Raw genomic sequence first — 26,979 nt, 5'->3', positions numbered from 1 at the left:
CGGTTGTTTATACTAGCCTGGAGCTCAAGGAAGAGGACCTGGCTGATAACTTTGGGAGTTGTCAGAGAATAGATAGTATTTAAAGCCATGAGACTGAATAGGATCATCAGTCATGAGCCAGGAGCAATGGTTACCATAGTCATTATCAGGAGAAACTAGCAGAGAAATGGCCAGAGAGGTAGGAGGAAACACAGCTAATGTTACAATCTGTTTTAAAAATAAATTGGGGGACTTCCCTAATGTCTTAGTGGTTCAGAATCCGCCTACCAATGGAGGAGACATGGGTTCGAGCCCTGGTCTGGGAAGATCCCACATGCCGCGGAGCAGCTAAGCCCGTGTGCCACAACTACTGAGCCTGTGCTCTAGAGCCCGCGAGCCACAACTACTGAGCCCGCGTGCCACAACTACTGAAGCCCGCGTGCCTAGAGCCCGTGCTCCGCAACAAGAGAAGTCACCACAATGAGAAGCCCATGTGCTGCAACCAAGAGTAACCCCTGCTCACTACAACTAGAGAAAGCCCCGTGCGCAGCAACAAAGACCCAACGCAGCCAAAAATAAAAATAAATTAATTAAAAAAAATAGATTGGGGAATTCGCTGGCTGTCCAGTGGTTAGGACTCTGTGCTTTCAACACGGAGGGCACGGGTTCAATCCCTGGTTGGAGAACTAAGATCCTGCAAACGACATGGCACGATAAATAAATAAATAAATACATAAATAGGGAGGGAGGGAGGAAGGAAGGAGGGAAGGGAAGGAAAGGGAAGGGAAGGAAAGGAAGGAAGAAAGATAGGAAGATTGATTGAGGGCCCAACTCAATAACTAGGGTCCTGGCCTCATCACTGGCCACAATGCTTTATTTTAGCGTATTTTATATTAAGATACAATTACTGAAAAAATTCATCCTCAGAAAAATCTAATTCCCAAACAAGCCCCTTGGTACTGGCCCCTTGGAATGTGTCTGAGGGGCCAGAGGCCTGTGGCAAAGTCTGAGGAGGGATGCCCTAAGGGTGCACAGCTCTCAAAGGCTGCTGCTGCTGGGGAGTTCCAGCTGTGGGCTGGTTATGGGGCGTGGGGGGGTGGGAGCTGAGCTAGCCACCCTTGTGGTGTGCTAACCTTATTGCCCAACCTGTACAGCTACAACCACAAACTGTTACACATTATTTCTCACTTATAGCCATCATTAACTTCACCTGCCTACGGCGATACCGGAGAAGAACTCCTTTCTGAACCCTCACTTCCTTAGTATGAGTTGTTCGTGAGTGGTGAGGACTTGCCTAACACCCACAGCTCAGCAGCTCATCCAGTGTGATGTTGGTTAGGGAAAAGTGCCCTCTTCAGATCCTCAGCAAGTGCCGAGACTTAGTAGATCATTGGCCTTAGCTTGGCTTCAGCCATTTTCTCCATACAGTCATCCCTCGGTACGTGTGTGTGTGTGTGTGTGTGCGTGCGCGCGCATGCGTGTGCGCACGGGTGGGTGTGGGGGTGTGGTTCCAGGACCCCTGTGGATACCAAAATACGCACATGCTCAAGCCCCTTATATAAAATGGCATATAACATACATTCTCTCATATGCTTTATATCATCTCTAGATTACTTAAAATACCTAATACAATGTAAATGCTATGTAAATAGTTAATACAATGTAAAACTATGTAAATAGTCACTGGTGTGCAGCAAATTCTAGTTTTATGTTTTGGAACATTCTGGTATTTTCTTTTTTTTTTTAATATCTTAGATCCATGGTTGGTTGAATCTGAGGATGCTTAGATACGGAGGGCCAACTGTATTGGTACCAAAAGTATTCTTACACGGTTTTTGTTTTGTTTTAAAGGAAAGAGACTTTTAATTCACACATGTCCATTTAATTTGATTATAGATGAAATCTGCAGGGTGCAAGTAGGTTGTTCTATACCCTTAGACACCACTTATGGTGGTTAAAAATTGAGGTATAATTTACATACAATTAAATGAACAGATGCTAAGTATTCAGTTTGATGAGTTGTGACAAATATATCCCCATGTAACCACAATGCAACACAAGATATAGAGTATTTCCACCATCATTCATTTCCTGGTGCCCCTTTCTGGTCGGTTCCACACCTCTCTCCTCCACACCCCAACTTGCCAACCACCACGCTGCCACTTCTGACTGCTGTCATTAATAAGTAAGGTTTGCCTGTTCCTGTACCTCAAATAAATGGAATCCTACAGTATGGGGGGTTTTTTGGTGTGTGTGCCTAACATCTTTCACTCAACATAATATTTTTAAGATTCACACATGTTGTTGCATATATTAGTAGTTCATTCATTTTTACTGCTTTTCTGTATTCCATTGTATGCCTATACCATAATTTGTTTATCTAATCTCATTCATAAACATTTGGGTTTATTACCAGTTTGGGGCTAAGATGAATTAGGACTGCTGAGAACGTTTTTTGTGGACGTATGTTTTCATTTTCTTGGGTAAATATCTACGAGTGGAGTTGCTGTGTCATTGAGTTGATATATGTTTAACTTTAGAAGAAAACGTCAGTTTTCCAAAGAGACTGTACTATTTTACACTGCCACCAACAATGTATGAGAGTTGTATTTGCTCCATATCCTCTCCAAACTTTGGGATTGTCAGTCTTTTTTTTTTTCTTTGCCATTCTACCAAGTATTTTGAGTATCTCAGCAGTGGTTTTAGTTTGCATATGCCTGATAACTAATGATGTGGAGTACCTTTTCATGTGCTTATTGGCTTTTCCTGTATCTTTTGTGTGAAGCAATCAAAGTCCTTTGACATTTAAAAAAAATCAAGTTGTTCATTTTTTCATCTTTGATTTATAGGATTTCTTCTGCATACAAGTCCTTTGTTACGTATGTGTTTGGCAAATATTTTTTGCTAATCTGTGGCTTACCTCTTTATTTTTTTAGTGGAGTCTTAATGAGCAGAAATTCTTTAAATTTTTGAAATCCAGTTTATCAATGGGTTAATCCTTTTTGTGTCCTGTCCAAGAAATCTTTACCTATTCCATGGACTTGAAAATGTTCTCTGATACGTTTTTCTAGAAGCTTTATGGTTCTGGCTTTTACATTTAGGTCTTTGATTCATTTTGAATTAATTTTTGTGTACACAGTGAGAAATGAAGGGTCAGGTTTTTTGTTTGCCATATGGAAATCTAATTGTTCCAACACCATTTTTAAAAAATTAATTTATTTATTTATTTTCGGCTGTGTTGAGTTTTCATTGCTGCGCCTGGGCTTTATTTAGTTGCGGTGAGCGGGGGCTACTCTTTGTTGGTGGTGCGCAGGCTTCTCATTGCATGGTGTCTCTTGTTGCGGAGCACGGACTCTAGGCGCATAGGCTTCAGTAGTTGTGGCTCGCAGGCTCCAGAGCACAGGCTCAGTAGTTGTGGCTCACAGGCTTAGTTGCTTCGCAGCATGTGGGATCTTTCCTGACCAAGGCTTGAACCCACGTCCCCTGCATTGGCAGACGGATTATTAACCACTGCGCCACCAGGGAAGCCCACAACACCATTTTTTTTTTTTTTTTTGGTGGTACGCGGGCCTCTCACTGTTGTGGCCTCTCCCGTTGCGGAGCACAGGCTCCGGACGCGCAGGCTCAGCGGCCATGGCTCACGGGCCCAGCCGCTCCGCGGCATGTGGGATCTTCCCGTACCAGGGCACGAACCCGTGTCCCCTGCATTGGCAGGCGGACTCTCAACCACTGCGCCAGCAGGGAAGCCCAACAACACCATTTTTTAAAAAGAGTTTTCTTTCCCCATTGAATTGATTTAATACTTTGGCTGAAAATCAATTGACTGCATTTGTGTGGCTTGTAGGGTAAATATACTATTACAAGGCAGTAAGTTGGTCTGTAGAAATCCCTAATGGCTTTTGAAGCCTGGCAGTGAAAAATAGAAAGCATAATTTGTAACTTAAAAATATATGTTACAAGGCAAAGTATTATAGATTTTTTAATAGCTTGGATGGAACTACCCCGGCTCCATCCATCTGTAAGCTTCTGAATATCTTTATGATTCTAATAGCATCAGGAAGACAAAATTCCAGAACAAGTAATGACACTTGATAAAAAACCCTGAGGGCTTCCCTGGTGGTGCAGTAGTTAAGAATCTGCCTGCCAATGCAGGGTTCAAGCCCTGGTCCAGGAAGATCCCACGTGCCGCGGAGCAACTAAGCCCATCTACCACAACTACTGAGCCTGTGCTCTAGAGCCAGCGAGCCACAACTACTGAGCCTGCGTGCCACAGCTACTGAAGCCCACGCGCCTAGAGCCCATGCTCCGCAACAAGAGAAGCCACCGCAATGAGAGGCCTGCACACTGCAATGAAGAGTAGCCCCTGCTCGCTCCAACTAAAAAGAAAGGTCATGCACAGCAACGAAGACCCAGTGCGGCCATAAATAAATAAATAAATAAATAAATAAATTTATTTATTTAAAAATAAAAACCTGTCATTTATACACCGATGTTCATAAAAGCATTGTTCACAGTAGCTAAAATGTGGAAGCTGCCCAAGTGTCTACTGACAGATGAATGAATAAACAAAATGTGGTATGTGCATGCAGTGGAATATTATCCAGCCTTAAAAGGAAGGAAATTCTGACACATGCTACAACATGGGTGAGCCTTGAGGACGTTGTGCTAAGTGAAATAAGCCAGTCACAAAAGCACAAGTATAATATGGTTACACTTATATGAGGTACCTAGGGTAGTCAGACCCATATAGACAGAAAGTAGAACGGTAGTTCCCAGGGGCTGGGGGGAGGGGGAATGGGGAGTTATCGTTTAATGGATATAGAGTTTTAGTTCTGCAGGGTGAAAAGAGTTCCGTGGATGGGTGGTGGTGAGTGTGCACAGCAGTGTGAATGTGCTGAATGCCACTGAACTGTACAGTTTTAAATGGTTAGGATGGTAAATTTGATGTTATGTGTATTTTACCACAATTAAAATTTTTGAAAACCTAACTATACAAGTACAGAATATTAGGACATGTGCAAAATCCTACCATGTGTCAGGATGACATGGCTGTCTAAATTCTAAAATGAATGGAAGCAACAGTAGTGTAATGTACAGGGAAGAAGGCCAGAATATGCTCAGGATATGGTGTTCAGTTCTGGGGCTGCATTTCAGGGGCATATTGACAATCTAGACAATGGACAAACCAGAGCAGCCTTAGCCAGCAGGATAGAGAATGTGAGGAAGGTCTGAGGGAATTAAGGGAGTTCAGTCTGTAAAGGAGTGTATCAGTTAGCTTTTGTGGTATAACAAACAACCTCAAAATTCAGTACCTGAAGACAAACATTGATTATTTCTCATGGTTCTTAGGGTGACCTGGATGGTGGTTCTGGTCCAGGTAAGCTCAGCTAGAACTGGATAGCCTGAAATGATCTCAGTCAACTGGCAGTTTACTCACTGTCAGCTGGAGCAGAGGGCATGACTTGGTCACATGTTTCTTATGATCCATTAGGATGGCCTGGGCTCGTTCACATGCTGATGCCTCCAGAGATCCCAGGAGTTGCAACAGAGCAAGCCTTAATGCACAAGTACTTTTCAAACCTCTTCTGTCATGTTGCTAATGTCCCATTGGCCAAAGCAAGTGACATGGCTAAGTACAGAGTCACTGTGCGAAGTGATTGACCACCCAAGGCATGAAAACAAGGAAGGGAATTACTGTGGCCATCTGCAAACAACCTAGGAAACGTAGAGGAAACATGAGAGTTTCATTAGCAACATCACAGGTTGTTCCACAGTGTAGAAGTAAGACCAATGGGATGGAAGTTAAATGAGGGTAGACTTCATGTCAGTCTGAAGTGGAACTTTCTGGCTAAAGTGGCCCCAGAGGAACAGAAGCGGACCACCAGTAAAAGGAGGGCCTTGCCATTGGATGTGTTGGAGAAGCTCTATGACCAGCTTTCTGACCAACTTGGACCTGTTACATCATCTCCAGGAAGCCTTTTCTGCTTGCACACCACCTGGGGCCCATGTAGTTAATGGTGCTCTTCTCTGTGCCACACACAGGTTCCTGTTGCTCTATCATACCATATAACAAATGTGTTTACCTGCCTGTCTTGTTGATGAAATGGAGTTCCTTAAGGGTATGGATGACATCTGATTCACCATCTCAGTGCCAATATCTGCAGGAAATTGCGTTCCATCCTCAGATTGCCTCCTGGTGGTCAGGTGTATGTGGCAACAGCCATAGAATCTGCATTTCAGGCAGAATGAAGGGGGAGGTGGGGGGGGAATATGCCCGACAACTGAGATTGCCGTCTTTTTAATTTATTTATTTTGGCTGTGCCGGGTCTTAGTTGTGGCATGCGGGATCTTTTTTGCGGCATGCAGGCTCTTTTTTTATTTTTATTTATTTTTATAAATTTATTTATTTTATTTTATTTTTGACTGCGTTGGGTCTTTGTGGCTGCGCGCGGGCTTCCTCTAGTTGTGGCGAGCGGGGGCTACTCTTCGTTGCGGTGCATGGGCTTCTCACTGTGGTGGCTTCTCTTGTTGCGGAGCACGGGCTCTAGGCGTGTGGGCTTCAGTAGTTGTGGTACACGGGCTCAGTAGTTGTGGCTCACGGGCTCTAGAGCGCAGGCTCAGTAGTTGTGACGCACGGGCTTAGTTGCTCTGCGGCATGTGGGATCTTCCTGGACCAGGGCTCAAACCCGTGTCCCCTGCATTGGCAGGCGGGTTCTTAACCACTGCGCCACCAGGGAAGTCCCCCAGGCTCTTTTTTTAGTTGCGGCGTGGGGTTCTTAGTTGCAGCGTGCAGGATCTAGTTCCCTGACCAGGGATCAAACCTGGACCCCCTGCATTGGAGTGTGGAGTTTTAACCACTGGACCACCAGGGAAGTCCCGCCCTATCTTAAAAGAACGTTTCCAGAAACTCTACCAAACTGTACCTTGTATTATTTGTCTTCCTAGACACACCTCTTTGCAAGGGAGGCTGGAAAATATAGGTTTTAGCTCAGCACGCTGAAACCCCCAACATTATAAACAAATTGTTGGTAGAAAAGGATTCATAGGCACCTTCTGCCCAGGGTCTGACCCCTACTTAAGCTGCCTAATGAATGAGTGACCTCTCTGAAGTTATGCACTAACGCCAGAGTTCCCAGAATCTGTGACTCTTCACCCACACAGTGAGGTAGGGTGTTCTTTTTATCATAATCCTGGCTACCTTCATGACTATACGCTGTCACTTGGAGCTCCTGGCCTTATAACCCCTGGGATAGGGCAGGGATCAGCACACCTTTTCCGTAAAGGGCCAGATGGTAAATATTTTAGGCTTTGTGGGCCATATGGTCTATGTTGCAGCTACTTTGCTGTCGTAGCACATAGATAAAGGAATGGGTGAAACTATGTTCCAGTAAAACTTTTTACAAAAACGGACTTCCCTGGTGGTCCAGCAGTAAAGAATCTGCCTTACAATGCAGGGGATGCAGGTTCAATCCCTGGTCAGGGAAGTAAGATCCCACATGCTGCGGGGCAACTAAGCCCGCGCAGCACAACTACTGAGCTTGTGTGCCTCAACTAGAGCCCATGTGCTGCAAACTACAGAGCCCATGCGCTCTGGAACCCGAGTGCCACAACTACAGAGCCCACACACCCTGGAGCCTGCACGCCACAACTAGAGAGCCCACACGCTGCAACTAAGACCTGATGCAGCCATAAATAAATAAATAATAAATTTTTTAAAAAAAAAAACAGGTGTCATATTGGATTTGGCCCACCTCTGTGATGGGGAGTGGGTCTCGTCCTGTGGTTTTGCAGAAGCTGTGGCTCCATGGACTAGACATACAGAAGGTTAGATGATATTTAGCCAGTCTGGGAAGAACAGAATCCACAAATCCCAGTTTTGGCACGTGTCTCAACCGTCAGGCCTCATGGCTTCCCTGTTTCTCTTAATGATACTACAACTTCCCAGGCTTAGAACTTCAATATCAATTTTTAGGGGGTCACATTTTTTTAAAATATAATTTACATACCAGTAAAATTGACCATTTTTAGTGTACAGTTCTATGAGTTTTGACAAATGCATATAGTCATATAACCACCACCATAGTCAAGATATAGAACAGTTCCTTCACCATTCCCCACCCCCAAAATTCCCTTGTGGCATTTTGTAGTCTCCTCAGGCCCCTGACCCCAATTCTTGGGAACCACTGATCTATTATTCTGCCCCTATAATTTGCCTTTTTTATTATATGATGTAAATGGAATCATGCAGTATGGAGCCTTTGGAGTCTAGCATATTTCATCTAGCATATAATACATTTGAAATTCATCCATGTCGTGGCGTGTATTAGTAGTTCATCCATGTCGTGGCGTGTATTAGTAGTTCTTTTTTTATTGCTGAGTAGTATTCCATTACATTAATATACTACCGTTTGTTGATCCACTCACCAGTTGAAGGACATTTGTGTTGGTTCCAAGTTTTGGCAGTTACAAATAAAGCCAACATTAGACATTATAAAGTAAGCCTTCACATATGGGTTTTTGTGTGAACATAAGTTTTCATTTCTCTTGGTTAATAGCTGGAAGTGGGATTGCTAGGTTGTATGCTGTGTATATTTAACTTAAAAGACGACACACTGTTTTCCAAAGTGGCTGTATCATTTTTCATTTTCACTAACACTGAACAGCTGCTTTATATCCTCGCCAGTTTTTGATATCAGATTTTCTGAATTTCACACATTCCAATAGGTGTGTAGTTGTAATAAATAAGTTTTAATTTGCATTTCTAATTAATGCAATTGAATAACTAATCTCATGACTTGATATGTTGAATTATAGTAATTGATTTTAGAATATTGAAACAGCCTTACATTTTCTTGGTCATCATGCATTGTCCTTTTAACACATTGCTGGATTCAGTTTGCTAATACTTTGTTGAGGATTTTGTGCCTATGTTCATGCGGGATGTTGGTCTATAGTTTGGCGCCATTTTTGGCTTTTCCCTCTCTGCTCATAATCCCAGGTCCTATTGATAGCTGTCTGCTCCACTTCATTCCCTCCGTCAGACCCTCCTTATCTCTTATTTTATATCTTAACTGGTTCTCTGTGTCTAGTGTCTCCTGAACTCTATTCCACCTACATCAAATTAAAAAAAAAGAAAATTCAGTACTTTGATTTGTTTACTGTGTTAGTTAGGGTCCAGGCAGGACACAGCCCGCACATTCAGAGGGCTATTGAAAAGCCTTTAATGGAGAGATTATTTACCATGGCGAGTGCGGTAAGGGAAACCTACAAGGGATGGTGGCCCACCCAGGGACTGACAGGGACTAGCTACAGCTGATACTGTTACCACCTTAGGCACAGTGGGGGAAGGGAGGGGTACAGGAACCCAGCAAAATCTGTGGCTATGGGAGAGGGGTCCACCGTAGGCACTGACCTGGGTCAAGGATCACAGCTCCTGCCAGAGCCACATGCTGGTAGGGAGAGAGGCAGAGAATGAATAGTGTAACCTTTCTTCCTGTGCTCTGATCTCCTCCTGAGATTGGCTGGACCCAGATGGAAGCCAGAGGGCCTGAAGCCCACGTGATATAGTTCTTAGAGACTGACCTTCTGATTCGTGGGGGACAGAGCAGAGTAGAGGCGATCAGGTGGCGAAGGTGGGACAGAGCAAAAGTACCGAGCACACCCACCAATCAAAGTCCAAACTCCTTAGATTAGCACTTGTGCCACCAGCTGTGGCTCCTACTCCCTTTCTGACTTGTTGCTCCCAAAGTTAAGACTGTGTCTTTTCATCTTTTTATCCCCTACAGTCTCCCTGGGGCCCTCAATAAAGGTGCGATGTATGAACAGAGCAATATTGGTTTGAATGGTGGAGCTGAGGCAAGCAGTCGCCAAGCCAGGGAGCAGAATGAACTTTCCTGGCTCACACTCATCGCTAAGGATGAGAGAAGAGTTGTTCCACACGTACAAGCCTCTGTTTTTACAGAGGCTCAGAGAAGCTCAGTAACCTGCTCCAGGTTTCACAGCTAGTTGTGGCAGGTGTGTTACACAAAACCAGCTGTGGAACGCTGGAAGAGTTACCTAGCCACTCTAAGCTTCTGCTTTCCTCATCTATAAGACAGGGTTGCATGGACTTGAAGGGATATACTGTACATTACACTAACACTGCCTGGCCTATTGCACTCACTGCATATTAGCTTAGAATATTATCTTCATAGTCCTACACAGCTTTCGAAGAGGAGATATCTAAGGCAGTCATACATAGCTTTAAAAAAAAAAAATCCATGTAGTGACTTACTATGGGCCAGGCCCTGTTTTAAATGCTCATGAATATTAACTCATTTAATCCTTAACTCCTCTATGAAGTACATACAGTTAACCCCATTTTACAGATGAGGAAACAGAGGCACAGAATGATTAAGAAACTTACCTGACGTTACCTAGTTGGTCAGTGGTGGAGCCAGGATCTGAGCCCAGGCAAGGTTGGCTGCAGATTCCATGCTTCTAACCTCTGTGCTACCTTCCCCATAACCTATAACCTTGTCAAACTATATATAGTCAGTCCTGTCAAGGCACTTTTCCCCCTCCATTCCTGACCAGCATATGATGATTGGAATGCATGTGAGCTAGGCAGGACTGGGTTTGTGGAGATCTTTGGAGGCACATGAAAGGTATGTACAAGGATGTTGGGGGCAAGCAATAGGACATGTTGGGGTGAGAAAGGGTAATCACTGAAATAAATGAGGAAAACCAGTTCTGTCTACTGGAGCAGGAAATACCTAGTCAAGCTTGCCTAGCTTCATGCCATCTGGCTTCCTCAGAGGCCAGCTCTTGCGCCTTTATTTATGGATGTTAATGAAGCTGCCCTTTGAGTCACTGTCAGTGAAACAGAGGTTATTAAAATCTCTTCTAATCCATTCTGTTGTTTTAAGCCACCAGTGCAAATATACGCCCAAATATAATTAGAGCATGAAGGAATGAGGTGTGAGAGAGGAAGAAGTGTGCCCTGGGCAGGAATTTAGAGAGGACACGGACATCCTTGCTTATGGTGGCTATGTCTCACTCACCTGACCCTTAGAGCTGTTGTAATGAATCACCCACAAAGTTTAAGCAGAATCTTACTGTGTAGTGCTACAGATTTTACACTCTCAAGCTCCATGACTTGTAAGTAACCCCCCAAAAACCTGTAAATGCAGGAAGTGACCAAAATAGCTAAAGGGAGTTCAGGACATGAAAATTATAGAAGATAGTATGTGACTGACCTGTTCTCTAACTAGAAAGGAATCCTGTAAGGGCAAGAGAATTATCAGCAAAGAGGAAAGAGAGGTGGCTGAGAGGCCACGGACATTATTCACCATCAGAAAGAAAGATGGGACTTCCCTGGCAGTCCAGTGGTTAAGACTCTGTGCTTCCAATGCAGGAAGCACGGGTTCGATCCCCGTTTGGGGAACTAAGATCCCACATAAGCTAGAACCCAATGGTAGAAATGGTAGCGTGCAGGGAACAAGCCAAGCTCCACAGCCCAGAGAGTAGAGACAGGAGGAGGCAGGAAGCTGACAGGGGTCTGGAGTTAGAGGCAGCTCAAGTCATGCTTATGTCCGTGGTTCACAAAGGCACAGGTGTCCTTCAGGTAGGATCAAGCAGTACTGTAGGATGCTGCACTGTGGGCTATACAGGCAAACCAACCCCTAACAGAGATGTGTACTTCGCACAGTTCAGTTGTATCTACGGTAGAAGCAAAAGAGAAGCTGGATCTGAAAATGAAATTAAGAAAACAGTTCCATTTACTATAGCATCAAATAAAATAAAATACTTAGAAATAAATTTAACATAAAAGTACTAACTTATACTCTAAAAACTACAAAACATTGTTGAAAGAAATTAGACATCCCATGTTCATGAATCAGAAAACTTAATATTGTTAAGGTGACAACAGTCCCCAAACTGATCTACAGATTCAGAGCAATCTCTATCAAAATCCCAGATTGACAAACTGATCCTAAAATTTATAGGAAAATACAAGGGTCCCATAATAGCCAAAATAATATTTAAAAAGAACAAAGTTAGAAGACTCACACTTACTGATTTCGGAACTTACTATAAGTTCAGGACAGATGTATAGACCAATGGAATAAAATTGAGAGTCCATAAATAAACCCATACATTTATGATCAACTGATTTTCGGTAAAGGTGCCAAGGTCATTCTGGGGGAAAGACTAGTCTCTTCAACAAATGGGGCTGGAACAACTAAATAACCAAATATAGAAGAATAAAGTTAATTAGTATACCGGGGACTTCCAAGTCTGCAGCACAAGCCCAGCTTTCTCTCCAGAGCTTCACACCCATCTATTCTAAGCTCCACAAAACCCACATGACCAAACCTGAACAGAAGCAGTAAAGTAAGATGGTGAGAACATCTTACTTTACTGTACCTCCCAATTCCTTCCTTTCCCCCATCCCTTAATTTACCTTCTGTCTCCAAGGATTTGCCTGTTCTGAATATTTTATATAAATGGAATCATATGTGGCCTTCTGTGACTAGCTTCTTTCACTTAGCATAATGTTTTCAAGGTTCATCTGTGTTGTAGCTTGTATCAGTACTTCATTACTTGTTGTGGCTGAATAGTACTACTTTGTATGGTTATACCAGATTTTGTTTACCAATTCAGCAGTTGATGGACATTTGGGTTGTTTCTACTTTTTGGCTGTTATGATTAATTCTCCTGTGAACATTCATGTACAAGTTTATATGTTAATATGATCTAAAAGGGGCTCAATAAACAACTGTTCCGCACTGTTTAATTCTCCCAGAAAGAAAAAATGCACTCATCAGCTGTTACTCTGAAGCCATTGTTTTCATCTTGAGTAACTGTCTCCCCACCTTTTAACTGGTTTATAGCTAGTAATTTCACAGAGCGTTCTTCTTACTAGGTTATCTAGGTAAGTGTTTTGAAACTCATCTCTTTTGGAGATAACCCTTGAAAGTGACCCTACCTAAAGCTAGACCTGTCTTGAGATTTCTGGATCTTGCAGGGCTTTGTAAGTCATACTAAAGCATCTGGACTTCATACTGAGTCCAATGGGAAGTCACTGAAGTGTTTAAAAAGGAAGGGAGTGATGTGATTCCGTTTGCATTTTAGAAAGATCTCTGCGCAGTATGAGGAATGGATGAAGGAAGGAAAGAATGGAAGCAAGAGAGATCAAGTAGAAGGTTGTTGCAGTCATCCAGGTGAGTGGCGCTGGGGGCTAGACTAGGGCAATGGCAGAGGGGATATCAAAGAAGGGGTAGATTTAAGACATAATAAAGAGGGAGGATCAACAAGACTTGATGACGAGTTACCTGTACAGGTAAGGGAATAAAGAGATTGCGATGCTGGCCAGCTTTCTGAGTTGAGGAACTGAGTTGATGGTGGTGACACACCAAGAGACAGAGAATACAGGAAGAAAATGTTTGAGGGAAGGCTTGTGATAATTATTAAATGCTGACTGTATACTAGATACTTCACTGGGCACTTACAACCGGACCTCATTTAATCTTCAAAAAACCCCAGGAGCTAAACAGCATTAGACCTGCTTTTCCCATGAAAAACATTGCATTCAGCTAGGAAGTGGTGAGGCCAGAATTTGAACCCAGATGTCCTGGATGCCTTCACTTTGTGTGTTCTCACCGTCTTACTTTACTGCTTCTGTTCAGGTTTGGTCATGTGGGTTTTGTGGAGCTTAGAATATATGGGTGTGAGGCTCTGGAGAGAAAGCTGGGCTTGTGCTGCAGATTTGGAAGTCACTGGTATACTAATTAAAGCCTGGGACATGAGTAGGAAAAAGAATATGTGGAGCAAGAAGAGAAGAGGACACCTCTGACAGAACCTCGAGAAGCTCAACATTGAAGGAGCTGAGGATAAGAGCAGGGGAGCCTGAAAGTAGTGCTCAGAAATGACCAGAAAGGTGGGGGGATGGCATGGATGGAGAAGGAAGAGATGTATATGTCGCTAGTGCTCACAGTTGGGGAAGGAGGTAGTTAATTATTATGGATTTACAAAAGGAATGCCATGTCTCCATTAAACTGACAAATAGGTTGACTGATCTGTGAGGAGATGCAAGTAAAGCAATGTTATGTGGATAAAAGTAGAACAGCATTTGGATATCCAACATTTGGATACAACTTTTTAAAAATTGTGATTTGCAGAAATTAGTCAGATTTTTTAAAAAGATAATTGGTAGACTAAGGGACTGTAAGTGTTTATAAAATTATTATTTAAAATGGTACAGGACCTTGGGAGTTCCCTGGCGGTCTAGTGGTTAGGACTTGGCACTTTCACTGCCATGGGCCCGGGTTCAATCCCTGGTCGCAGAACTAAGATCCCACAAGCTGCGTGGCTTGGCCTAAATAAATAAATTAATTAATTAAAAATAATAATAACTAAATAAAATGGTACAGGACCTGTGGAAAACAGTATTGCAGTTCCTCATAAAATTAAAAACAGATTTACCATATGATCCAGCAATTCCACCTCTGGGTATATACCCAAAAGAATTGGAAGCAGAGTCTGGAAGAAGTATTTGTACACCCATGTTCATAACAGCATTATTCATAGTAGCTAAGATGTGGAAGCTATCCAGGTGTTCGTGTACAGATGAATGTGTAAGCAAAATGTGGTATATACATACAATGGAATATTATTCAACCTCAAAAAGGGAGGAAATTCTGACATAAGCTACACCATGGATGAACCTTGAGGACATGCTAAGTGAAATAAGCCAGTCACAAAAGGACAAATGCTATAGGATTCCACTTATATAAGGTACCTACAGTAGTCAGATTCATAGAGACATGGTGGTTGCCAGGGGCTGGGGGGAGGGGTTGAAATGAGAAGTTATTGTTTAACGGGGACAGAGTTTCAGTTTTGCAATGTGAAAAGAGTTTTGGAAGTAGATGATGGTGATGGTTACACAACGGTATGAATGTACGTAATACCACTGAGCTGTACACTTAAAAATGGTTAAGATAGTAAATTTTATGTGTATTTTACCACAATAAAATAAGAACCAAAAAAAAAAGAAAGTGATGGTGACACAGCCTCATCCCTACAGTCTGATTCAGTGGGTCTGGGGTCACCAATGACTCTATGCACAGCTAGTGTGGGGACCACTGGTTTAGCTGAGGGAGTGCTGTGTGGAGAAACCTGAACCCTGCACACACCTAAATCTCACTGTGGTTTCCAAGCAGACTTTAGTTCGGTCTCGTTCTTTATTTCATTTTATAAACCCTTGTGATCAGAAGGAAGAACTCCATAATAAGTAAGAAACATTCATTGTAGAAAATTTAGCAAAGTTCAGAAAACAAAAATCATCCACAATCCCATCAATGTGAGTAATAATTATTAAATTCAGGTCCTTCCGTTATGTCCTCTGTATGGAGTATGGTTATTGATAGAGATATCCTGTATAGTCTCATACATACATACACCTTTTGTGCTTTTTCTGGTTTTGTTTTAAACGAAATTGTTGTCATCCTTCACGTACTGTTTTCTGTCTTTTCAGTGAATACATGGTGATGTCTTTCAGGTCATTGAGGGCCTTCTACTCATGATTTTCAGTGGCTCTGTAGTGTTAGCAATCTAACCCACTACTGTTATTGAACATCTATCTCATTTCCCAATTTTTCACTATCTTAGTCAACGTTAGCATGGATATTTTTATATTAAAAATTTCATTCTGGGCTTCCCTGGTGGCGCAGTGGTTAAGAATCCGCCTGCCAATGCAGCGGACACGGGTTTGATCCCTGGTCCAGGAAGATCCCACATGCCGCGGAGCAACTAAGCCTGTGTGCCACAACTACCGAGCCCCACAATGAGAAGCCAGTGCACCGCAATGAAGATCCAATGCAGCCAAAAATAAATAAATTTCATTCTAAATATCCTTGTTATTGCTGCTGCTGCTGCTGCCAGTTTGGTAGTTGAAATTTTTTTTTGGTATTTTTGGTTTCTAGTGAACATTTTCCTATGCTTGCTACCCTTAACTTTTAAATTATAACGTGTATAGCACCTAAATAGTTCTCTTTCATCTTTTACTGTAATATAACAGCACTCTTCTTTTTCTTCTGTAATATAATATCATAGAATCATGAACTTGTACAAATTAAGGCCCTGGAGGTTAAATGGTTTGACCAGAGTCACACCGAAAATTAAGTAACAGAACAGAAATTTGAACCTAGCTTTACTCATTTTTCATCCTTCCTCCTCCTAGTAGATAGATATTGCTAATATCCTTAAGTCTCCATGGGAGAAGCTTCTGCAGCGTTTCAGTTTGGAGCAATATTTCGTTTGTCTTTTGTGGCAGAGAACTTGCTGCTTCTGAATCAGCCCAGAAAGTAGCCTCAGCTGAGTGTGCCCTCCACTAACAGCCAGTGTCCTGCTTGCTGTTCCAGGAGCCATGTGTGACCAGGACTATGGGATGGTCGTACTCATGCTGGAGACTCTTGTGAGGAGATGAGTTGGTGAACAGAGAAGCCAGCATGAAGATGCTTCCCGGAGTGGGCGTGTTTGGGACTGGCAGCTCTGCCCGGGTTCTGGTCCCACTGCTGCGGGCAGAAGGGTTCACGGTGGAGGCCCTGTGGGGGAAGACTGAGGAGGAGGCGAAGCAGCTTGCCGAGGAGATGAACATCACCTTCTACACCAGCCGGACCGATGACGTCTTGCTGCATCAAGACGTGGATCTGGTGTGCATCAACATCCCCCCTCCGCTTACCCGACAGATATCTGTGAAGGCTCTAGGTACGGACAGTCAGGCCATAGCAAGGGCAGATTGCGCCTCCCTCTCAGTGGTCCTTGAGTGACACTGCTCTCCTCTGGGCCTGGGTGGTCCTTCTTGGGCCTGGGTCTGGGACAGCACTCATCCCTGAAGCAGTGCCGAGGGAGGGCACGTTGGGAGGCCTTATGGCTGGGGGAGGAAATGCTCCAGTGGCTGGGAGACATTCAGCGTTCCCCACCTCCAATAAGTAAATCCCTGAGCAAAAATTAAGCAAATGTCTTTCGAGTTGGCCTGTCACAGGGGCTAGAGATTATTACATCTCAGGCATTGTAAAGTTTGCCTCTGTGAAGTCAGAGTTCAAAGACCTGGGCACTGGGGAATTGGCTGTGATTGATGCATTTGTTCTTCCATTTCTGTGGCACCACAGAAAGGAGAAGAGGATGTGTATCAAGGCTGCCGTTTCTCATATTTTGTCAGTCCTTGACTAGATTGAGCACACACCCTTCCCGCCAAGCTTTGCAATTTTGTATGCCAGAGGGTGGGAAGGCTCTCTGACAGCGCTGGGTTTCCCTGACGGGATCCACAGATCAGCCTGCTCACATCTCTCCTCCCTCCGGAAATAGTTTGCTCGGCCACCTCCTGCCTCTGGCTGGGCATGGCTTGGTGCGCTGTTCTCCTGCAGTTCCTGTTGGGCTTCTCTTTCCTGTCAACTGTAGAAAAATTATTCTCTTTGTCTTATGTAGGAATCAGAATCTAATTTAGTAGGAAAACAAACCAGTAAACATTCATCCAGCAGTTTTTTAAAAAATGTCTCCTGTGTGCTAGACATTGTCCTGATGTCGTTCTTGACATTCAGAGCAGTGTTGGATTGGAGCTGTCTCTGCTTTCAGATTTCACAGTCCAGTTGAAGAGACTAGAAGTAACACACATTGCAAGGTAAATGAGAAAAGACTTAAGTAACAATTCAGGTAGCATATAATTAATTGACAGAGTAATTGTTTTATATAAGGTGATGGGAGCCAGGTGTCCCTCTGATGCAGTCAGAGATCTGTGGGTCCAGGAACTGGTAGGCCGTGAGGCTGACCGCCACTCCTCCTGGCCACTACCATGGTGGAGGGTCCAAGGCTCTGCTGCTTGTGTCTCCCGTAGTCTGAGGATAAGAGGGTGTCTGTCACCTCTAGCCCAGTGGGTTGGAGAGGATAAGTGTTCATTGAAGTGAGCAGGAATAGCAGTTTGTCTGGTTGTTGATTTAGGGCATGTAAGTTTTGGCCAAAAATTATAGATGGTTTGTCTTTTTCCAGAGACCTCTCTCTGAGGATGTGTGACATTGGAGCTATTCACTGGCCCTAGATTTTTAGGGCAGATAATGCTCCCAGATTGGGTTTAGAACTAGACTTAAGCCAACACTTTAACAGAGGGCTGGTTCAAGGGAATCAAGCTACCATGGTCACTTGACTTCTCACCATTCCTTGTGGCATGAATGCAGGTTGGTGAGGCCGGGTGTGTGCAGAGGCAGAGTGCTAGAGACTCTGGTTGCCTTCTTGAACTTTAGGGTCCCCACAGAGGCCATTTCTGAGCTGTGTAAGAAGAAAGAGGAAACCCCAGAGTTCTTTGGGCCCAAGCCTGCTGTTTTCCTGATACAGGAAAACATTGGACTTTGGGCCATTTAATATAAACAGGAAGGACAGGGATGACCAGAAGCTTCTGGGGTCTTGTATCCCAGCCCTCAGTGAAGTAAGGCCATCAGCCTTCTCTCCACATCTCTGTTGTCAGGAAGGAGGAGGCTATGAATGAGGGTCTTTGGTCTGTTCTTGCAGGTACATGACCACAGGGCCAATTTGGTTGGGCTGGGAGAGCCCTTGTCAGCTGGACCTGCCCTCAGGCACTGCCCACTTAGGCCCCAAAGGAGTCACTGAGCCTGTTGTGACCATGAAGTTGACTCCCTGTGTGCTTGCTTGCTTTTTTTTTTTTTTTTAAGTGAGAATTCTGTCTTAATTTTAACTTATACGGAAGAGGGCATGAGAACTCCTCCAGTTTTCCCAAATGACTTGGTGTGAGTACATGCACTGCTGTAGGTAGAGCACCAAACTGACCTTGACATCAGACCCCACTTCTGACCCTATTTCTGTCCCTCTCAACCTGTGTGGGCCCCTGTGAAATGAGGGTATCATTCAGCCTTTCCAGCATGATATATGACTGCCTCCGAGTACTGACCAAGAAAGACACTGGCATCACGTTACAAGGGAAAGCCAGGCTTTCCTGTTGTCCCACATGGAACAGCAGATTTGTTTAAATTAAATTCACATCAAAAATAAATGGTAGGCATCTCCTCTGGATGTTCGTTAGGTAAGTGTTCACTGAGTTGAATGTAGCTTAGAAATGGAACTAAGCGTTCTGAGTCATCTCAAATGTGAAACACTTTTCTGTAGGTTGGAGGACTATATATGTATATATCTTTATAAATATAAATTTATTTATTTATGGCCGCATTGGGTCTTCGTTGCTGCGCGTGAGCTTTCTCTAGTTGCAGTGCGCGGGCTTCTCATTGTGGTGACTTCTCTTGTTGTGGAGCACGGGCTCTAGGTGCACGGGCTTCAGTAGTTGTGGCACGCGGGCTCAGTAGTTGTGGCTCGTGGACTCTAGAGCACAGGCTCAGTAGTTGTGGCGCACACACTTAGTTGCTCTGTGACATGTGGGATCTTCCTGGACCAGGGCTCGAACCCGTGTCTCCTGCATTGGCAGGCAGATTCTTAACCACTTTGCCACCAGGGAAGTCCCTGGAGAACTGTATTTAAATTAATGCCTCAAAAGCATGACCCATTCTTTCCTCCTGTAATGTAAAGCTCTGGAAGGAGCTCCTTCTTGGACCTCCCTCCCACCCCCACCCCCCCATCCCACCTATCTAGCTTATCACAGAGTACCGAGCTGAGCTCCCTGTGCTATACCACAGGTTCCCACTAGCTATCTGGTTTACACATGGTAGTGTACTTATGTCAAACCTAATCTCCCAATTCATCCCATCCTCTCCTTCCCCCACTGTGTCCACACATCTGTTCTTTATGCATCTCTGTTCCTGCGCTGCAAATAGGTTCATCTGTACCATTTTTCTAGATTCCACATGTATGCATTAATATACAATATTTGGTTTTCTCTCTGACTTACTTCACACTGTATGACAGCCTGGGTCCATCCACGTCTCTACAAATGACCGTATTCTGTTCTTTATTATGGCTGAGTAATATTCCATTGTATATATGTACCACATCTTCTCTATCCATTCATCTGTCGATGGACACTTAGGTTGTTTCCAGGTCCTAGCTATTGTAAATAGTGCTGCAATGAACATTGGGGTACATGTGTCTTTTTGAATTATGGTTTTATCAGGGTCTTATTTTCTACTTTTGTTTGACTTTTCATTTTCTTCCACCTCAGATTTCATCTGTGTGGCTTTCCCATGAATTCCTTAAAGGAGAGGGAGGGACTCTAATGTTTTATTTCTCAATTTATAAGTGGTTCAGAAAAATTTTAATGTACAAAGTGCCGCACCATTTTTGCCATAGTTGAATGTTTTCTTAAATCTGTCACTAAAAGGTAAGTTTCTGTGCCCAGTTCTTGGCACTTGTGTGCTTCATTAGAAAAATGCTGGGTTTGCCAATCCTTTCCCCATGGGCTCTTAAGATAACAAGGGATCATTCCTCAAGCAGCCTGACCCAGAAAATATAATCCCAAGAACACCAGTCCCTTGGGATGCCTTCCCTGACCCCCAGTCCAGATCAGGTCCCTGCTATATCTTTCATATTAACATTAATATCATCTTCATTGCATTTATCACAAGTGCAATTCTACTTGTATTCATAGGATAATTTGATTAATGGCTTTCTCTCCCACTAAACTGTAGGTTGTCTGAAAGTAGAGATCATGCCTGATGTTGTATCCTCTGAGCTTAGCACAGGGCCTGGCACACTGGTTGAATGGAAGTGTTCACAAATTCTACCTGTGCAAGCCCAGTCTGCTGGTGTGACTCAGGGAGCTGACAGGGGCTTGTGACCCAGGAGAGACTGGGCTGTGGGCAGCAGTGATTCTGTCTGGTGGCTATCAAACTTTCTTTTCTAAGTAGCAGAACATTCTTTGTTAAAAAAAAAAAAAAGGCAGAATCCATGGATTTTGTAAAACATAAAAGTGTTGCTTTTTCTGGGGCTGCTTCTCTTCCCTGCTGTTTGAAATCATTTGTCTAGTCCCACACCTCTAAAGGGAAACAGCGATGTTGTCCCAGAGCTGTGAACCTGTGGTGCGTTACTAAGGAACAAAGAGGTGGTTTGGGGCAGCTTCTCAGGGCACTTTACTCCTAGGTCGTCTGGGGAGCATGAGCTGGAGAGAGGCTTGCAGTCTGGAACTTGTTCAGCCTCCAGAAGATCTGAGCTAATGGCACTCGGCATCCATGCTTTCCCCATTCCCTGGAGACAAAAGTGGTTTTCAGCTTCTCTAATATCTCGTTGATTTCCTAACAGGAAAGCTAGATAAACTTAAATAAACATGTCTTTCAAGGCAACACCACTCTTCCTAAAGGTACAGGACCTGTGCAGCTGGCCTGCAGGAGCCTGGTTTAACTCAAGATGGCCTTTAGCTCCCACACTAGTAATACTACTGGGTCCCAAGTTCAAGAGCTCTCTTACTGTTCAGGCTCAAGAAGGAAGGCCTCTTCCCCTTCCCTGACCTCTCGTGGCATGAAGTAAATATTACTTACTCTAGTTTTATCACCACCAAACTCTCAGCAGCCACAGGAGTCCTTTTCCTCCCAACCCACCTCCTCTCCTCCCCACATTGCAGTGTCCACCCCAACCCCTGCTGTGCATAGTTGTAGCAGGAAGCCTCTGGGTTGGCCAGAGCTGCTGCCAGGTGGCCAGATTCTCACCCAGTACTGTGATTCTCCTGTCCCCAATCCTAAAACCCCACAAGTGTGGGGAAGCATTGGAGACCCTCCAAGAGCAGAAAGTGATAGCAGTTAGGGGCTACTATCCTTGTAGGGCCCCGCTCCAGCTCTGGACCCCTGTGCAAGGACCTCTCCCCTTGCCTTGGCCCCCTGCCCTTTCCACACTGCTCCCCGCCTTGGGCATGTAACGCTTGGCTAGCCGTTCTCCTGTTGTCCTGCCAGTACCTGTTGTAAAGCTTTCATTACCGTTTAGAGGAGAGCAGGAGATTTCAACAGTTTTGTAAAGTGAAGAGATTGAATTGGGTCATAGGCTACACACGTGTTCCTCCTTGCCGCAGCACTGAGCTTCGTAACACTGGGAGTTCATGCCCGAGAATCCCATATGTGCAGATGGCACATGCTCTGTGGGGTTCTTGAGGGTCAGGGTGGCAGGGGAGAGGGTAGGAAGTGAGGGGAGCTTGGAAGGATTGGCCAAAGGCACCAGATTATCTCCTGTGGGCTTTGTCAGGATGTGAGCTTCCAAAGGACTGGTCTGGGCCTAACTCTATGAGAGGCCTGATAAACAGCACATAGAATAAGAAAACTCATCTATGTTCATGTTGATCTTTAAACTTCTTTTTAAAAATTAAAATTTCAAAATATTGAACATTGATATTATTGGCCTGGAAATGTAGCTTCTGTGTGAGTCTTAAAATCTGAGTCACAGTGGACCCTTTTTTTCCTCTATTTATGACATCTGCCGGGTCTCTCTCATGGTGATGGTTATAAAATGTACCGGGGACAGAGCTGTGCTGGGCTGAGCACTTTACATATACTGCCTTCATTTGACTTACTATTCTACCCTGCATGGTAGATGTGACTCTCCTTTTACAGTGTAGTAAACCAAAGCCCAGAGAGGTTTAGAAATGTCCCAGGTCATGCAGCAACCAAGCGAGAGAACCAGAATTTGAATCCCAGAGTGGCTCCAAAGCTCGAGTTTGGCACCAATAAATGGCCCTTTCTGAGCAGTCAGCTGTCCTGGGGCCCCATTGTTTCTGTTGCAAGGTGGCCAGACAAGTTCCCCTCCTGAGCCTGTGTGAACAGAATCCATCAGAAGAAGCTACACCCAGGGACTTCCCCGGTGGTCCAGTGGGTGGGACTCTGCGCTCGCATCGTGGGGGGCCCAGGTTCAATCCTTGGTTAGGGAACTAGATCCTGCATGCTGCAACTAAGAGTTCACATGCTGCGACTAAGAATTCCGCATGCTGCAACTAAAAGAAAAGATCCCGCAGGCCACAGTGAGGATCCTGTGTGTGCAACTGGGACCCAGCGCAGCCTAAATTAATAAATAAATATTTTTTATTTATTAAAATAAAAAATTAAATAAAAATGTAAAAAAGAAGAAGCCGGACTTCCCTGGTGGTGCAGTGGTAAAGAATCCGCCTGCCAATGCAGGGGACATGGGTTTGAGCCCCGGTCCTGGAGGATCCCACATGCCGCGGAGCAACTAAGCCCGTGTGCCACAACTACTGAGCCTGCGCTCTAGAGCCCGCAAGCCACAACTACTGATGCCTGTGCGCCTAGAGCCCGTGCTCCGCAACAAGAGAAGCCACCACAATGAGAAGCCCACACACCGCAACGAAGAGTAGCCCCTGCTCGCTGCAACTGGAGAAAGCCCATGCGCGGCAACAAAGACCCAACGCAGCCAAAAATAAATAAATAAATAAATAAAATGTATAAAAAAAAAAAAAAGACTGAGGGAGACCAGTTAAGTTACCATTGCAATAATCCAGGCAAAAAAGTGTGGTGACTTGGATGAGGAAGGTGGCACTGGTGGTAGTGGGAACTGGTGAGATCCTGGATGTAGTTTGAAAGCTAAGCCAACAGGACTTACTGATGATTGAAAGTGGGATGGATGTGAGTGACATCCGTGATTTTGGCTTGAGAAACGGGGAGAAATGAATCGCCATTGACTGAGATGGAGGAAACGCAGGGAAGGGAGTATCAAGAGCTCAGTTTGGGATTCCAACCCCAAACCTACCCCACCACCTTGAATGTCTTTGTGAGTGATGCTACCAATTATCTATCCAATTTCCTACATTTCTTATCGACCCTGTGTAAACCCTCCGACCTGTTTCCTGGTGTGCACTCAGGACTTTAGGAATCCCAGCCCTTTCCTCAGTGCCTTTGCACATGCAGTTTCCTGCCTGGGTGTCCTTTCCCCCTTATGCTCCTTGGAACATCTGCTTCCTTAAAGATCACCCTGGCGGCACTCCCCCATGAAGTCTTCCCTTATTCTGCCATCTGTACCAGACCCTTGAGCTTGTTCCCTCAAGAAGCCCATGACTTCTTGGGTGAATTGAGGTCGTGGAATTTGAGTTGCACCCCAAGGGCAGTGTCTGTGGAATGAGTAATGGAATAACTGGATGTCTTCACCCTTCCCTAGCTTGCTGTACCCCAAAACTTGTGTGTGTCCAGTCCATACGACCTCTTGGGCTTTGTAAGTTTTCTGTTGAAGATACTAGCATAAGACTTTCTTCTGCTTGAACCTTCCCAAGCTCACAGGAATACTCCAGGAGTTGGTGTCTTTTGGCTGTTCGTACCCTCATGAGCTTTCATCTCATGATGTGGAGGAGTGTTGATCCCTTCCTTTTCCTTGTGTGGGAGCTGCTCAGTCCTCTTGGTCTCTCTCTTCAGGGCTTTGTCTAGCTTTGTTTTGCTCTCTGGGTGCATTCCAGCTGCGATGTACTCAGAACAGGCATGAGACAGAAAGGATGTTTTCTCTCCCTTTCCCCTCCTACTGGAGCCAAGCATTTTCGGGCCTTATGACTACACTAACTTGCTGAACCAGTGTTTTCAGAGGACAATCTGCGAGGAATCTTAGAGCCCTTTCTGCAGTTACAACTGAGAGTGCCAAGCTCATCCCCTAGAATATAGATTTGATTTTCTTACCCCAAGCTGATGATCTAATAAATGCATAAAGGTACATAAGCATGTCCAAGAAGCATGTCCACCTCTCCAGCCCACTTGTATTAGGCAGTGTTCTCGAGATAAACAGAACCAGGAGGATGTATATTGAGAGAGGGTGGTAGAGATTTATTTTCTAAAAACTGATTCATGCTATTGTAGGAGCTGACAGATCTGAAATCTACAGAGCAAATCTGAATTCCAGCAAGAGGTGATGTTGCAGACTTGAGTCTGAAGGCAGTCTGGAGGCAGAATTCCTTCCTCTTTAGGGAACTTCAGTCTTTTTTCTCAAGGCCTTCATCTGATGAGTTGAGGCCTACCCACATTATGGAGGGTAATCTGCTCTACTCAAAGTCTACTGGTTTAAATGTTAATTTAAAGATCTAAAGATATCTTCCCAGCAGTGTCTAGACTAGTATTCGATGGGCACCATAACCTAACCAAGTTGACACATAAAATTAACCTTGTACCACCTCTCTACCTCCCACTCCTGGTTTGCACCTTCTGCCTCTACTCCTTTCATTTTTCCTTTAAGAACTTGCTTCTCTTTCTCGAGCCCGTAACTCTTTCTCTAGTCCCAGTCACTGGGTGCTGTTTTCATCCAAGCTGATCACCTTTCCTCTTGTCCCAGGTCACCACCTGGTCTGAGGCAGCTTTCCTGAGTCACCTGCCTTCCAGAAATGGGTTTTCTTTTCCCAGCGTAAACCCCTTGGAACTTCGAGATTTCCTGCTGTGTTTTATTCTCAGGCATTGGGAAGAATGTGGTCTGTGAGAAGGCAGCAACCTCGGTGGACGCCTTCCGGATGGTGACAGCCTCGCGCTACTACCCGCAGCTGATGAGCCTGGTGGGGAACGTGCTGCGCTTCCTGCCTGCCTTCGTGCGCATGAAGCAGCTGATTGCCGAGCACTACGTGGGCGCAGTGATGATCTGTGATGCCCGCGTCTACTCGGGCAGCCTGCTCAGCCCCAGCTACGGCTGGATCTGTGATGAGCTCATGGGCGGTGGGGGCCTGCACACCATGGGCACCTACATTGTGGACCTGCTGACCCACCTGACTGGCCAGAAGGCCGAGAAGGTACATGGGCTGCTCAAGACCTTTGTGAGGCAGAATGCAGCCATCCGCGGCATCCGGCATGTCACCAGCGATGACTTCTGTTTCTTCCAGATGCTCATGGGCGGGGGTGTGTGCAGCACAGTAACACTCAACTTCAACATGCCAGGCGCCTTTGTGCACGAGGTCATGGTGGTGGGCTCTGCGGGACGCCTTGTTGCCCGGGGAGCTGACCTCTACGGGCAGAAGAACTCTGCCACACAAGAGGAGCTGCTGCTGAGGGACTCGCTGGCTGTGGGCACGGGGCTCCCCGAGCAGGGGCCCCAGGATGTCCCGCTGCTTTACCTGAAGGGCATGGTCTACATGGTGCAGGCCCTGCGCCAGTCCTTCCAGGGGCAGGGGGACCGCCGCACGTGGGACCATACCCCCGTCTCCATGGCCGCCTCATTCGAGGATGGGCTCTACATGCAGAGCGTGGTGGATGCCATCAAACGGTCGAGCCGATCCGGGGAGTGGGAGGCTGTGGAGGTGCTGACGGAGGAGCCCGACGCCAACCAGAACCTGTGCGAGGCGCTCCAGCGGAATAACCTGTGAGCCTGCACGTGGGCTCCCTGCCACGGGGCAAAGGGTGAGGGAGGAGCTGTGATGGGAGGGCTTGGTTATAGCACAGTGTCTTTCATTTGATAGGTCAACTTGGGCAGAGTTGAATTCGGGTGAATCCGAAGGTGGCCCCAGGAGAACGCCCCCTCCAGTGCTCATGTACTCCTCAGACTGGTGAGGCGGTGCCGTTCCTATTGCCATGGCTGAGAGGGCCGGCACACTGCACAGGGCGGAGCTGCCCCAGTGTGTGAGCAGTTCCAGCAAAGGCTTGACTTGGGGGCTTCATCAGCCTATTTGTGGTCTTAACTGGATGAGAAAGCACAGCAGGGAGCCAGCTTGGCTTGATTCCTCAGGCCTGAGGAGAAATGGCAAGAGGCCTTGTTTCCATGCCCGTCCTGGGCTGGGGCATCTCAGGAATGGTGAGGGCAGGAAGTCATCCCTCAGGGATCTGCACCTGCCCTTGCTCCCATGTGACCAAGCCCTTCCGGCCTCCAGGCTGCCCCTTCCCTGGCAGGGAGGAGGGGTTCTGTAGTAGAAGAGCTCTCAGGGGCTGTTGACCTAGGGCAGAGGGCCCCTGAGTTGGCAGAGAGGAGACAAGGGAGAGCTCTGGGACATCTGATAAATGTTAATAAATCAGAAAGTCTGACACTGTGACATGTGGTTGTTGGTTGTTTGTTTGGTAGATTGGGTTTCTTTAATAATGAAAGGCTTGTTGATTGTTGTAGATTTGTTTCTATTTTTCTCTT

The 26,979-nt window shown here is 45.2% G+C and overlaps 1 protein-coding gene across 3 annotated transcripts in view; it reads left to right on the top strand.

The window, feature by feature from the left end:
* GFOD2 (Gfo/Idh/MocA-like oxidoreductase domain containing 2) overlaps window positions 1-26,887 on the top strand; it is a 37,548-nt gene extending 10,661 nt beyond the window's left edge. Inside the window, exons 1-5 of one of the 3 annotated variants that reach the window (XM_022583438.2) lie at window positions 722-13,184; window positions 16,383-16,728; window positions 25,329-25,657; window positions 25,748-26,223; window positions 26,321-26,887. In XM_022583438.2, coding sequence (XP_022439146.1) covers window positions 16,470-16,728; window positions 25,329-25,657; window positions 25,748-26,223; window positions 26,321-26,411 — 1,155 coding nt within the window. In that variant the 5' untranslated portion in view covers window positions 722-13,184; window positions 16,383-16,469 and the 3' untranslated portion in view covers window positions 26,412-26,887. Of the gene's footprint in view, window positions 1-721; window positions 13,185-16,382; window positions 16,729-25,328 lie in introns of those variants that run through there. The other 2 variants (XM_089903227.1, XM_022583437.2) reach the window with 2 other exon arrangements.
* The last annotated feature ends 92 nt before the right edge of the window (window positions 26,888-26,979 follow it).

The sequence above is a fragment of the Delphinapterus leucas genome, chromosome 20 (assembly GCF_059928025.1).
Source record: "Delphinapterus leucas isolate spDelLeu-1000000601 "Yukka" chromosome 20, BTC_Dleu_Yukka2, whole genome shotgun sequence".
Classification (NCBI taxonomy): domain Eukaryota; kingdom Metazoa; phylum Chordata; class Mammalia; order Artiodactyla; family Monodontidae; genus Delphinapterus; species Delphinapterus leucas.
Note: the sequence above shows the minus strand (reverse complement) of the source record. Positions and strands in the feature narration are given on the sequence as shown.